The 13,607-nt window shown below is 41.5% G+C and overlaps 1 protein-coding gene across 1 annotated transcript in view; it reads left to right on the top strand.

Annotated features, from left to right (window-relative positions):
• LOC134538509 (uncharacterized) overlaps positions 1 to 11,974 on the top strand; it is a 41,649-nt gene extending 29,675 nt beyond the window's left edge. The window contains exon 2 of the mRNA XM_063379894.1: positions 8,555 to 11,974. Within this exon, the coding sequence (XP_063235964.1) occupies positions 8,562 to 9,338 (777 nt within the window). The 5' untranslated portion in view covers positions 8,555 to 8,561 and the 3' untranslated portion in view covers positions 9,339 to 11,974. The remainder of the gene's footprint in view (positions 1 to 8,554) is intronic.
• Positions 11,975 to 13,607: the final 1,633 nt, after the last annotated feature.

The raw sequence follows: 13,607 nt of genomic DNA, 5'->3' as shown, positions 1-13,607 counted from the left end.
ATTTTTTTATGTTTAACATCCTAGCTCTCGGTATACGGCATTTTGTGGGAGTAATTTCATGAATGGAACCTAAGTCGCATGGAACGGAAGTGTGTAACCACGGGGCTGTAATCCGTGGCAGATGGCGCGAACCAAAGTTCGAAAAGCCAAAGGGAAAACTTTATAGTATTAACAGTTTAATAAATTTTAACAAGAAAAGAAGTATTTTAAAGAAATCCCTTGTCGAAAATCAGGTCCAAAGCCGAGGTTAAGTATATTTTTGTAATTTTTTTTTTTTTTTTCGCTTTTAACGGAGTCGTTTCATTATACAGTTTGTGATTTCGGTCTTATAGTCAAATGATTCTACAGACGACGTAGCTGCTCCACCAGCGAATTATAGCGGTGGATGCGGAAACTACGTGCGTAAACTTGTCACGCTCGGCATTACTTCAAAGATTTCTACGTAAAATTTCGTGTCCGAGGTTCGTATTAGAAGAAGAGAAGAAGCTATTCGCCCCGCCTAACCTAACGCATTCATGTCCGCATGCGTGCTACTGTAAGTACTCCCCCCCCCCCCCCCCGCGATCTACGTATCCCGTATTCGTTTACGGGACACGTGTTCGCTTCCGTTGTCATTGTGAAAGGGCACCACTCATTGGCTACTCGATGGCATTTTTAAAACTGCTCATCACGTCAATCAAATCAATGCTGTCAAAAAATTTAAATAAGTACCGGTATATAATAAAAAGCTAAAGCTTTCATGATGAACGTATTTGGTCAATGTCTAGAGTGTATTTAATATGCGATAGCAGCTGACTCTCTCTCGAAAGTTTTGTTCTGGATACCTGCACTTATATTTTTTTCACGAATTGTTCTCATATCTCCATCTCAGGAGAATGCTGGAATAATAATTAAACGTAAATCTTACAGATTCATACTGGCGATTAGGGCCTGATTGACTTCAGGCTGTTTGCTAGCACACAAGAGAAAAATAAAATAGCATACTGGGCAAGATAACAATCACAACAACCATTTCACTAGACAGACGAGAAATAGTGACGATCCCACTACCGAATGCGTTGCTGGCTTCACTAGCTTACACTTAGAATTTGCGGTAATAACTACAGTAATCAAAGACCATCATGCTAGGTCACATAATTTATCCCTAAAACTGTAGCATTTTTATTTCAAATTGTTTCGTTATTAAATACGTAGTATACAACCTTCAGGCATGTGACTGTGTGTGCGTGGTCTTCCACGTCTCACCTGTCTAAACAGATATAATTAATATTTTACATTACTTAGTTTTAAATAAATATTTAAATAACAAATACAAATATTTTTAGTGTACTTAAGTAATATCCTAGTTCAATATTAGCCGGAAATATAGCAAAAAAATATTGTTTTAACCATATCAACATATAATTCAAAACAAAATGTTATATCTTCTTCTAAAGCAATTTCTATGAAAAAACTGCATTTAAAATTATTGCAATAGAGTCATCAAATAAATTAATTTGGGTAGAAAGTGGTTGATATGTATGTATGTATGTGTATATATATATATATATACACACACACACACACAAATTTACCTGACGTGTCATGTGTGGCCTTGTACACAAATATGCCATGCCCTTGACACGAAGAAGATTGAATAAATACTGGCTAGCATCCAGACTCAATTTGGGAACACCAATTCTTTCATTAAGTGGTTTGGAATCCCTTTTGATCTGGGAGGGTCCGTCGTTGAAAGCATTTAATTAAAACAGCGTGCCGCACGCCTCAACACGAAAGGTAACCCTAAATGTGACTCACTTATTCGCAGCGGCAGTTGGGTCTGTGTGGAGATCGTAGGGCGCTCATAACTTAGAATTCTCGAAAAAAAATCCGCATAACTTAAAATTGTCATAAGTCAGAACAATCATAACTTAGAAACATCTTACTTAGAAACACATACTGGTGAACCACACAGCTTAGAAACATCGTTACGTAGATAATCACAACTTAGATTTATCATAACTTGGAACTGTTATACTTGGAAACACGTGACTTAGAAACATTTCCCGGCATCTAACAGCGACTCCACGCCCCTCATGCGACCTCGTGATGAATGGCCGATGAACAAGGACTATACATGATCTGATCTCGGAGGGAGGCAAGTTGTCTCACCACCAATTTTTTGGACTATTTAACTTAACTCATTGACAAGTAATATTCGATAACTGACAATTTTTGACCTACTTCGACATTACAAAATTAACATTCATGCGTTACCCGGAACACAAACTCAGAACCTTCACCATCGAAAGCGACGAACCCGGGTTAAAGAGGAGGGGACACAATAAAATGCAGGCTGTCTGATGTTGCAACGTAAAGTTTCCGTCTTCATCGCGCTCCAGTGTGGCGACATGCAAACGCACTAAGAAACTTGCGATTGGTCACGTGACTATCAGGGGAAGTCTTCGCTACGCTGACGTTAGAACGCAAGTTAAATTTTATACCCCGAACTGCAGCACAGGTAGAACGTGAAAACAAAATGGGGCGTGGCTGTATCGTGGACACGGCCGTGTGTTGTACGTGAATACGTGTACGTAACAGGTAATATTTTCCATACAAAATATAAAATACGCAATTTTTTTATTTTAACGCCATATATATTTACTGTAACTATTTTACACTAATGTTTTATATACGCAATCGATATATTTTGACGAGAGCTGACGATTGGAACCCAAACGAACGTCGTAGCTTCTCCGAGTCAAAAGTTACACTAAATGGAAATCTCGAAACGTAGCAAAAATGACCTCAAAATGTCGGCGCTTTCCCCTCCATCGCGTGCGATGCGTCACAGTCTTCACTTAGCGTAACGAATTCTTTGATCCTTTAGCAATCCAGTGGTGTAATTAAATGTTGGATGGAGATGATAGATGTGTAGCTGCAACACCAAACTGTATCCCCCGATTTTGTTTACCATTGGTTTTTTTTTTTTAAAATTGCCTCCCACTGTGGAAGCAATTTTAAAGACGTATTCACGTCAAAAAATTAAATATCGACGGATTCGAGTGCGCTGTAGTTGGCTGCACTGCGCGGCTTGCAACATTCCCTCGGACACCGCAACGGGCAGTTTCCGAGCGCCCCACACACTAGCGGATATGCTCGGCGCATGGCCGCTGCCAGACACTACACGAGCATGCTCGTCTCTCTCTCTATGAAGAGAGTCGTGTTGTGCTTGCACAATGGCTGCAAGCAGCATTGCACTGTTTGGACGGATTATTTTGTTTGGATGTTTTAATTTTTCGCAGTTCACGACGAAAGCTTGCACGTAAATTGTCAAAATTTTTCTCCACAAAGTCAACGTTGGCGTCTGGAAACATTTATCTGGCATTTTTTCACTAGCTGTTCGTAGCACTCTCGTTTGATATGCCTATTGACATATTCCTTACTCCTTATATCACACACTGGTCCAAAATTAAGATGTAAATTTATGAACTCCTCCCAAAAAAACTTTATTGTCATTAAAAGACACGATGCTGCGACGACAGACAGCGCAATCACTGTGGGCTCGGGGCGAGCAAGTTGGGACCTGCCACACACTGGCTGATATGCTCGGTCCGGGGCTCGGCTCGGAGGGAACTGCCATCCGACGGCGAGCCGAACGGGAAGCCTAAGATGCACATCAAGTTCTGTCCCTGCCCGAACACGCCCGAATATTCACCTTCGGCCAACCTCGGGTTTATTTATATATATTTATATGTCTCTGTTTATTTTAATGTAGCTATACTAACCTAACTAACAGTCCATAGTGTTTTAAAGTATTTTAATGTAGCTAACCTAACCGACCACTTTTAATATTTGAATTCATTTTTCCTGCGCGATTTTTTTTCCTAACCTAACTAAAACTAAGTGTATTTGGGAGGGGTCCGGGTTAGGGAGGGACCTAGGTGCGTCTCAGGCCGAAGCCTATACGCCTAGTCATGCTGGGATTAGCCATGCAGGGAGAGGGTCGCATGCATCATGTGCTAGGAGGGGATTGGCCAGCCATGGCAGCGATTGGCGCCATGACTAACTCCTCTCACTCTTAAATCTAGACTATAACTAGAGATAGGTTGGGCCCAGGTAAAACCTGCATAGACACAGGGAAAACCCTGGGCACATTCATGCGGGATGCAAATTGGCATGCATTACGTGTAGGAATTTACAGGAGACAGAGGATGGTCTGGATGAAGTGTTGGACAGAGTAGAAAAGAGTCTACCATGCGGAGGTTGGGCACTTGGACTCGTGGTCCGCTTTGCTAATTGTCCAGTACTGGATTTAGTGACCAGGGACGCAAGCGCCCCTGGTGGTGAGTGGTTGCACTGACCACTCACTCCGCCGCCAGTCAGCACTTTCCTGCGCAAAAATAAAACAAATCCCGAAGTTGGCCGAAGGTGAATTGTTAGGGTGTAATCGGGAATGGCAGAACTTGATGTGCATCTTAGGTCTCCCGAGCCGAACATGCTAGGTCTGACAGAGGCCGGACCAGCCCATATGCTCGGCGAGCATGTCCGCTAGTGTATGGGGCTTAAGTAGGCTGCTCACCCTCCGTCGCCTTCGAGTGGCGGGTCGCCAGGTGCCAGACTTAAATAGCAGTCAGCTCCTTACGTCCTCTGCCAATAAACCTAGCTGCGGCCATGTGGAGCTCGCACAAGTAAGTAGAACAATGTGAGGTTCACGGGAGGAATCTTTGTAACAATAAACTAGATAAGCACGTGCTATAAACTCCTTAGAACTACGTTATTAGTATTTTGTCAGCATTGTTAATAAATTTCTTAAAATATTGTTAAGTTCAAGCTAATGCTGAGCCATTTTTGGTCTCAATCTTTCAGATTATATTTAACGTCCCTTCTGTAAAATTCAATAGTAAATCGAGTGTATTAATATTATCCCCACTATGTAGATTTTGTATTTTTAATATATAATATTTTCGACTGTTTCGAATAGTTAAATTTTTTTTCGTTACTTTCTTGCAAATATTATAGACTCGTGTTCATAATCTGTTAAGGCAATTTTATGATGATGGATGTGTTAGAAAGTAAATCATAAATACAATTGTGATAATTTAAAACGCGATCTGAAATAATTAAGTTAACATAGATATCGTTGTCAAAAGAGGACAATAAAAACATATAAAATATATTTCTTCTCAGTTTTATTTATAAAATTAGCTAAGATTACATATTTCGATATATTTTAATATGTTAATTTGGTCACTCTCTTACTTGTTTTAAGACTTGTAAAACTCCAGTTTTCAATTTTCTCCTTGGATGCGAGAAGCTGCGGCCACAATAAAAAAGAAGATGATTTATTACCGTGGGCGTTACCATCAGAAACCAGAGGCAAACCTGGGCGCCGTCCAAAGTAAACTTCCCCTGTCCTTGCTTGCCAAAGCAGCAAAACAAACTGTGCTAAATGCGTTGAGGCCGTAGCCGTCACAAGGAGGTTGCCCTACACCGCTCACGGCTGTGGACATACTGACATCGCTGCGAAATCATGCACGATATTCTAGAGACCTTAAGTTCTGTGAAAAAAAAAATATTTTATGAACAAGAACATTATGATGATATCTGTAATGAGTAATTTTGTTGCATTAACTAGCAGGCTGTTGTCTTTGTACATCTCTCGTGTCAAGAGTTCTTCGAATGCATGTTTGCATTTATCGGTCAACGAAACATGTCCGTGACCCAGATGAGTAACTCCGAATGCATTATTAGCAGTTTTTACAGATAAGCTTAAAAACAATTAAATTATTTTGGCGAAGACTTAAGAAATATTGCAGAAATAAAGGAAGATCCTAAGAATTATTTTTTTTTTCATTTGAAGTAATCCGAAAGCTTCATGAAATTTCCACTAGAAATCCGTAATTAGTAAAGAAGCTGATAAAATGTAACCATAACATTGTTCCCCCAGTAAGCCTTAACTTCTGTGGAAATGAATGGCTGTGAATGGCCTATTGAAAATACTATGCTATAACACCATATAACACTTCCGTTGATAATACCCTTAAATATGCCTTAAACACGGAAAGACGAATCGTCGGGCACACGAAAATTTCCTCGGACTTGCGAAAGCCAAGAATAGTTAATTATTTGGCGATAGTAGACGCTAGTTGTTCCGAACAGTGGACCGCCATTCCTCTTTGAGGGTGGAGACGGAAGCCTTGCAAGGGTGGAAGAGGGGGATATCGGACTAGTTTCCCGGACTTCTTGTCCGGAGTCCAGGTCTGTCCTCCCTTGGTTCAGTCATCTCAGTTCAAACTCGCTGCAAGTGGTAACCGTCAGTGGAAAAAGAAGTCGTACATTTAAAGAAAGATAAGTGTCTTGCTTTCTCGAAGAAAACTACGAGGATGAATGTGTAAGCTAAGCAGTCCGCTCTATGTTTAAAGATTTATAGTAGAAACTCTAGCTTTTTAGCGTTCACTTCAGAAATAACTTAATATAAAAATTGAATCCATTCACTTTGATGGAAACATGTTCGATGTACATAACTTTGATGTAGGTATAATAATTCATGAATTATTTGACATCGCGTGCACAAGGGTTGCTGCCAGCAGAGTTTACTAGAAGATTAGTTGACTTATGGTCAGTTGCACCATGAAACTCTTTGATCCAAGATCCAATGATCTTAGCCCAAGAATTATCTTTGGATCATTCCTCTGAACGTTGCGCCATCATTCTAGGTCTACACAATCGTCGCTCACGTGAACTGAAGCCCATACATTTCCAACCTGCGGCAAAATTGTCGAGGAAATATTAGGCGCGTTTCTATTGGTGGGCTGGAACGACGCGAAGTTATTACAATCGATTGTGACAGGGTGAGAAAAGAGTTGATTCGGTTGCCACAAGATAGCAGCTCATGTGGTCGCTGCCTCATATCTGTTAATTTCTAATAACGACTGAAAACACATTCTGGGATTTAACAGTTATTACAAAAAAAATGTAGTATGAAAAAATGAAGTGGTTTTGTTTAAAAAGAAAAAAACACCTGTATTTAATATGAAACTTAATTTATATGCAATATAAAGCCATTAGTCTAAAACAACAAACATTTAAAACACAATATGGGCAGGTTTTTCTCGTGAAAAGTAATTTTTAACTCTTCGAAGAGCAGCAATTTTTTTTCCATAAATGTATTAAACATCATCTGAAATATTTTAATATTTACTACTGATTAAAGTAATAACCTGCATAAAATCTGTAAAAATTCCGGACATGTCTGCTCGCGCTGTGTCGATCGGAGCTGATTGTCCATGCTCGGTCGGTTCATCTCTTAGTGCCTGTGATATTCCATCGGCGCCCGAAACACAACGGTGCCACATAAAATGTGGTCGAACCATGATGAAGCCAGTTCATGAAGCGAGATCACGCGTGGACTCTAACGGCGCAACTGGCCATTATACTAACATTTTCACTCAGCTTATTCAAAATTTAGAACGCAAATTTAGAGAAGCTTCAGTTGGGCTATTCATGAGAAACCACGCAATGAAGAAAGCAGAATCAATAATCTTATGTTAAGTATCAAACCAATTTCAATATGTTCTACACTGCAACATTTTTCATTGCTTTCCAGTACAATGCAGAGATTTTCCATTGATCTGAGGAACTTATGGTATCCACAAACCTCAATTATAAGTTCATGCTGTCACAAGAACTCGATGGTCAATTCTTGTAGTGATATTGGATGAATCTAGATGTGCACACTCCTATATGATGTGCGTGTCAATGCTGATGTACTCCGGTCTGAGTCGGTAGTTGTCCGTCACTGCCCTTGGTTTGCCCGCCTCTGTCTGACCACACTGTCACCTACATGCACTTGACCGTATCATTGCCCACTGTTATTGTCCGACTCTGTCTCGGACACGCGAATACCCAGTGCCCTCCTCAACAACTTTCCCAACTAGTCTCTTGGTCGCCACACAGGCGACACACTACTCGTTGTTGAATACCTTGATACTTAGTCTCTGACTAACACGTAGTGCCCCGGCGTTGCTCCTTGCGAATTGGGCTAAGTCCGACTGACGACGAAAAATAACTAAGTCCAGCTTACCCTTCGCAGAGGATAAGTGCAGTGGGACCACTTCGTTGGGGTACGCTTAGCTACCACAACAAACTAAGATGTGGGTATCCAAGATGGCGGCATCTAGCAGCCGAAATAAAAGATGGCGGACATGTCAGAATCGAAAAAAAATATGTTTGTGATCTCAGATTCAAGATGGCCGTAAAGATGATTATAATATTCGGGGATTGTGATGCTTGATATCAGGATGATAAAATTCGAGAAGGAGGCCGTAACGACAAGTGCAACATTCGGGGGAGTGAGACATTCTTTTTTATTGTGTCGGAATTAAAGATGGCGAGAGAGGTCAAAGGTCAAATTCGAGGTAAAATGTCAAGGTCATCCAAGATGGCCAACATTACATCATAATCCAAGATTGCGGGTAATGGGTCCTCGTTCCTCGACCAGGAACCAGCAGCAGGAGCCCCATACTGGCACAGGGACAGACGTGGAGTGAGGTGGCGTGTGCCGGTGTTGCAGGCGCGAGATGTCCAGCAGGCCCATCCTGAGCCGGCCGCGGCGCACCAAGGTGTACGACTGCAACTACGACATGGGCGAGCGCTACTACCGGCCCGTGGTGGACGGCCTGGACCGCAAGTACGGCGGCGGCGGCGGCGCCTCGCTGCTGGACGGTGAGCTGTTCGCGCCGGCGCCGCGACGCTCGCTGCTGCGCGAGGCCAGCCCGCCGCGGGCGAGGCGCCCGGCCTCGGCGCTGCTCGACGAGCACGACGCCGTGTTCGATAGCCGCGGGCGCGCGCTGGGTCCTCTCGGCGACGACGCCGACCGAGAGTTCGACGCGTCGCTGAAGCGCATCAAGGACTCGCGCGCCGCTTCCCGGGCCGCCTTCCGCGAGGAGGTGGAGTCCGTCACGCGCGACAGCTTCGCGGACAAGATGCTGGGCAGCGTGGGGCTGCGGGCGGCCGCCGACGAGGACTCCGTCCTGAAGAGGCGCGTGCTCAAGGTCTCGACGGAGGAGGAGCTGGAGGCGCCGTCGCTGACCAAGTGGTCGGCGCTGAAGACGGCGCGGCGCGAAGCGGATGACCTCGGAGGCGCGGCGGAGGCGCGCGCCAGGAAGTCGCGGGCGCGCCTCGCCGACCTGGACGCCGAGATGGAGGACATGGCGGAGCGGTCCGCGGCGCGCGACAAGCGCTCCGCCGACCTGCGCGCCTTCATGGCCGAGGCGGAGGCCGTCGGCTCGCGGCAGGAGGCCGGCAGCACCGTCCGGGTGCGCGCCGTCAAGACGGAGAAGAAGGTCACCTTCTGAGGCCTCGCCTCGCCCGCTCTAGTCGACGATGACGTGCCTCTCGCCGCGAGTCGTCCATGTTCGGCTCCAAGCGTCACTTTTAACTGTCATATTTGTAACTTGTGCACGTCTCATTCTTCTTGCGATGCCACGTGAACCTCCGAGGTGTGACGAGGAAGGTCCAAACAGTGTTTTCTGAATCTGCTTCCCGTAGTTACAGGCACTTCATAGTGTTTGATGAGCGACTGCGTCTATCAACATCCATACAAATTTTCTTTGCAAGTCATTTTCTGGATTTTTTTGGTCCGGAGGCAGATATAGGAAAAGTCGATAAAACCATTAAATTTGTCTATCAACCTCTGTAAGCATATAGCCGCCAAGAAAGAACTCTCATGACTTATTTCTTCCAAAATGCCAACTTTTTCCAAAACAGCCACGGATACATAGCAATGGATTTACTTTACTCTTGTCGGGTTTGACCAAATCTTTGGACGTATAATTTTTATAACCCTCGCTAAATGAGTTGGATCTTCTTTTTGATTATGTTTCAATGTTATTGTGCGATAGAATACCAACTTTAAAGATGATCCTGCAATACAAGAAAAACTTGCCCAATTTGGGCTTAACATAAGCTTGTTTGGCTCTGAGATACAGAATAAATGCTAGAAATATTATAAAAAGGAGTCCAATATTACATTAGCAGGCTGATGTGTGCCCCTACGAGAATGGTCGCGCGCTCTCTCTCTAGAGATATGGATTCTGGATCAGGGATGGTGGGAGGATATAATGGTGTAAAAGGGCGAGGCAACTATGCAAAGAGAGCAGTTCCCTGCTCCATGATTCAGAACGCCTCACCTTGGCCCTGCAGCTATTCCAGTAGCTCGCACGTGAGTCCATCTGGCGACTGTGTCAGCTGGACCAATAGAGCTGCAGAGAAATTCGGGACGATAGAATTGTATGCCCTTGGAAAGGGTACCTTTAATACATTTGGTGGCGGTAGTAGCTGGGTAGAAACTGGAAAGGTACCCTTTCCGATTTCTTAAAATGAATATCTCTTTCTGCTTTAAAATCGTGAACGTTATCCCCTCTGGAAACATATTCCAAAAAGGCTGCCAGACAAGTAATGTATCGATACAAGCACCTAGTTCCTCAGTTTCATACTAGGTAGCGCTGGCACGGATTGTCCACAGAATACCTTAGCAAAATAGCCGCCTATTCAGCGTAACATTTTAAATTGTCTTCTCTTTTGTCTTTCGTTCTGCATGTAAACTCTACTTCGATCAGAATATATTATCAGAAGAAAATTCTTATCCAGTGTATTGTCTGTGTTAGTGCACCATACTTACCTAACCTAACCTAACCTAACCTAACCTAACCTAACATAACATAACCTGACCTAAGAACCCAGCTACACTATCACCACCAAAAGTATGAAAGGAACCCTTTCCAAGGGGATACAATTCAGCCCCCCCCCCCCCCTCGAGAAATTCTTCTTGTACCACAAACGAGCCGCTTGATTCGTGGTGACAGTGGCTCTTTGCCTTTGTGCCTTACTTACTTGTCTGTAATTAGTAGCTGAATAGTTATTAAACTACATGTGTTGCAAACCTGTAAATATTTCTCATATTTTACCAGCAAGCGTTTAACGATGAAAATACCTGCTTGTTTGAGCCCTATGTATTGCAATACATGCAGTAATTGCGTCTAGATATTTACATTAGGCCTAAGCGATTTTTTTATTCAGGAAGAGAGATTGGGTGGTCTCTATGATTAAATATTTGGAATCGATTAAGACAAAATATAAAACTACTTAAGTTTTCTTGTCATAAAATATATACAGTAAAATTTCTCTAGACCAAAATTATTTAAACCTTTCTAATCAGTCCTTATCGATATGGCATTTAAAATAAGTAATTTAAATCTGTAACTCAAGAATTTCAGTAGAGTTGTAAAACATTTTGACAATTAAATTACCTCATTATTTATAATTTCGTGAACAAACGTCATGGATATCAGAGGCAAAATATTAAAGTTGTGATGTATAGTTTTAATTTTTAAAGTTCTTTTTCGTAGTCACTTTGTACATACATGTTCATACTTGTATATATCTTTAATAAGGTATTTTAATTTATAAATGGTTATGTAGTTACGTATTCAGTAGTAAGTTTATTGTGTAATAAGTATATTTGAATCTAATATAATACAGGCGAAGCAGGTTAGTTTGTAAAAAAAGGTTATATGACAATATATTTTCATAAAAACTCAACATTATGAAGAACGTTTCTGAACAGTGTGTGATGTAGGCCTCAAAAAATTTCATTTATATGCAGTATTTAGCATATGCCCCAAATATTATATTTGGTGCTAAATTTTGTTCAACCTATTTATTTTTTCTTAATATGTTTGCTAGAGAATGTGCCTACGTGTATGTTACAGATTGTATAAAAGTTGTTGGTCACAAGTTTCAGTAAATAAATCGACTGCAAAAAATATTGGTTCAGCGATTGCAAATAGTGATAATTTAATGTATGTTCCAGATTAGAATGCATTTGTTTCCACCGGATAACGATTTTCTTGAAAAAAAATAAATATTTATCTGCTAATGCAGATGAGAATGTAGGTGACTCCACTGACTATAAAATGGACTAAAAATATAATAAAATAACAGTTGAAATTCCAATAACAGTAATAGTTGGCTATCTTGTGTTTAGTGATGTTTGCCACATTCATAAATATAATTAGCTAAAACCATTACAAACACATAAAGGCATTAATGGTTGACAAACATTGTTGTACGTTACCCTCTCAGAAGTCAATAACTTTTAACCCGGAAATAAAAGGAACACGTGGAATCAATATCAAAATACGTGAAAAAATCACTCAATTAGAAAGAAGCTAATAAAAATAAACCTGGAAAATGTTACTCACTTGAGATTGTAATATGATTGCATGAAATTCAAACAACCCAAAAGGTGTTTTAATAATGATTTCAGCTCTTTTGATCGATGTGGTCATTCCGTACGCATTCTTTTTCTTACGACCAGCAGCTGAGACCATGTTGCAGACAAGGAAAGCTGACCCGAGCTGACAACGATGCTTGCCATCTCGGGTTGGAAGCCACACTTCCCGCGGATGCCACAGCAGGGCGAGAGGTCAGGCAGCGACGCAGCAGCAGGGCGAGACAAACTTTTCTATCTGCATTGTCAGACATGTACGCTTCCACATCAACAAAATATTCACCAGAGTATAATTTAATACAATAATTATAAATGTGACTATTCAATTTTGGGATGGTACAAAAGATACGTTGTGCCTCTTACTGAAAATTTAGGGGTTTAATTTACCTCTATAGCTCCTTCATTTCCCGTATTTCTGTAAATTTTTAAATGAGAGAATGGTTGAAACGAGTGATTCATGTACACGAATATGTCAATTGTTTTCTTTACACAGAAAGTTTTAAACTAGTATGTATCTAAATAATCAAGTCGTGTAATTGAAATGGTCATATTTCTAGTATCATAGTGAATTTGAATCATTGTTTTGGATATTCGGCATTGCTGTTTTACACCGTATGCAATATATAAAAACGTACAAACAAATATGAATACACAAACACGCAGAAAAACAAGCCAAAATTATCCGATCTCAAATGTTAAATGCATAGACACACAGAGAATTCCAGGAAAGGAATCAGTCAGAACATAATCACAGCACAGACCAACCCAGTGGCGAGACAGTTTCAAGAAGAAGAACATATACAGACACAAAACATTTTTGCATGTGCGTTGCTGTATTGTCGTTGGGTTGTCCAAGGTTGTTGTTTGTCTGTATTTCCTGTTCCTGTTAGCAACTTTCTCATCGTTTCCAGCTCACTGGATTCGTCTGCGCTGCGATATTGTTTTGAAAGATTCCTTGTACGGAATTATTTGTGCTGTCTAAGCATTTAACATTTGACATCAACTGATTTTGGCTTGTTTTTCTGTGCGTTTATGTATTCATAATTTTTTCTCCGTTCTACAGATATCCCTACTGTTATAATGTAAACTAGTAATTATTATGTATATTTACACAATGATTTGTACTTTGATCACAATATGGTAGACAGAAATACATTTAATAAGGATCGTTGGCTTTCGCGGCCATTTTCTGAGATTACTTGGCTTCTGGGCTGTAGATGCGTCATCATTGTAGCAGTCACCTACTGCTTCCTACACTTACCTACATTAGCTGACTGCTATCCTGATGATGGCAACTGCAATGTCGACCGCCTTCCACGCGGCTGCAACGCAG

The sequence above is a fragment of the Bacillus rossius genome, chromosome 13 (assembly GCF_032445375.1).
Source record: "Bacillus rossius redtenbacheri isolate Brsri chromosome 13, Brsri_v3, whole genome shotgun sequence".
In the NCBI taxonomy this organism is placed as follows: domain Eukaryota; kingdom Metazoa; phylum Arthropoda; class Insecta; order Phasmatodea; family Bacillidae; genus Bacillus; species Bacillus rossius.
The sequence above is the reverse complement of the archived record's forward strand: the minus strand, read 5'-3'. Positions and strand labels throughout refer to the sequence as shown.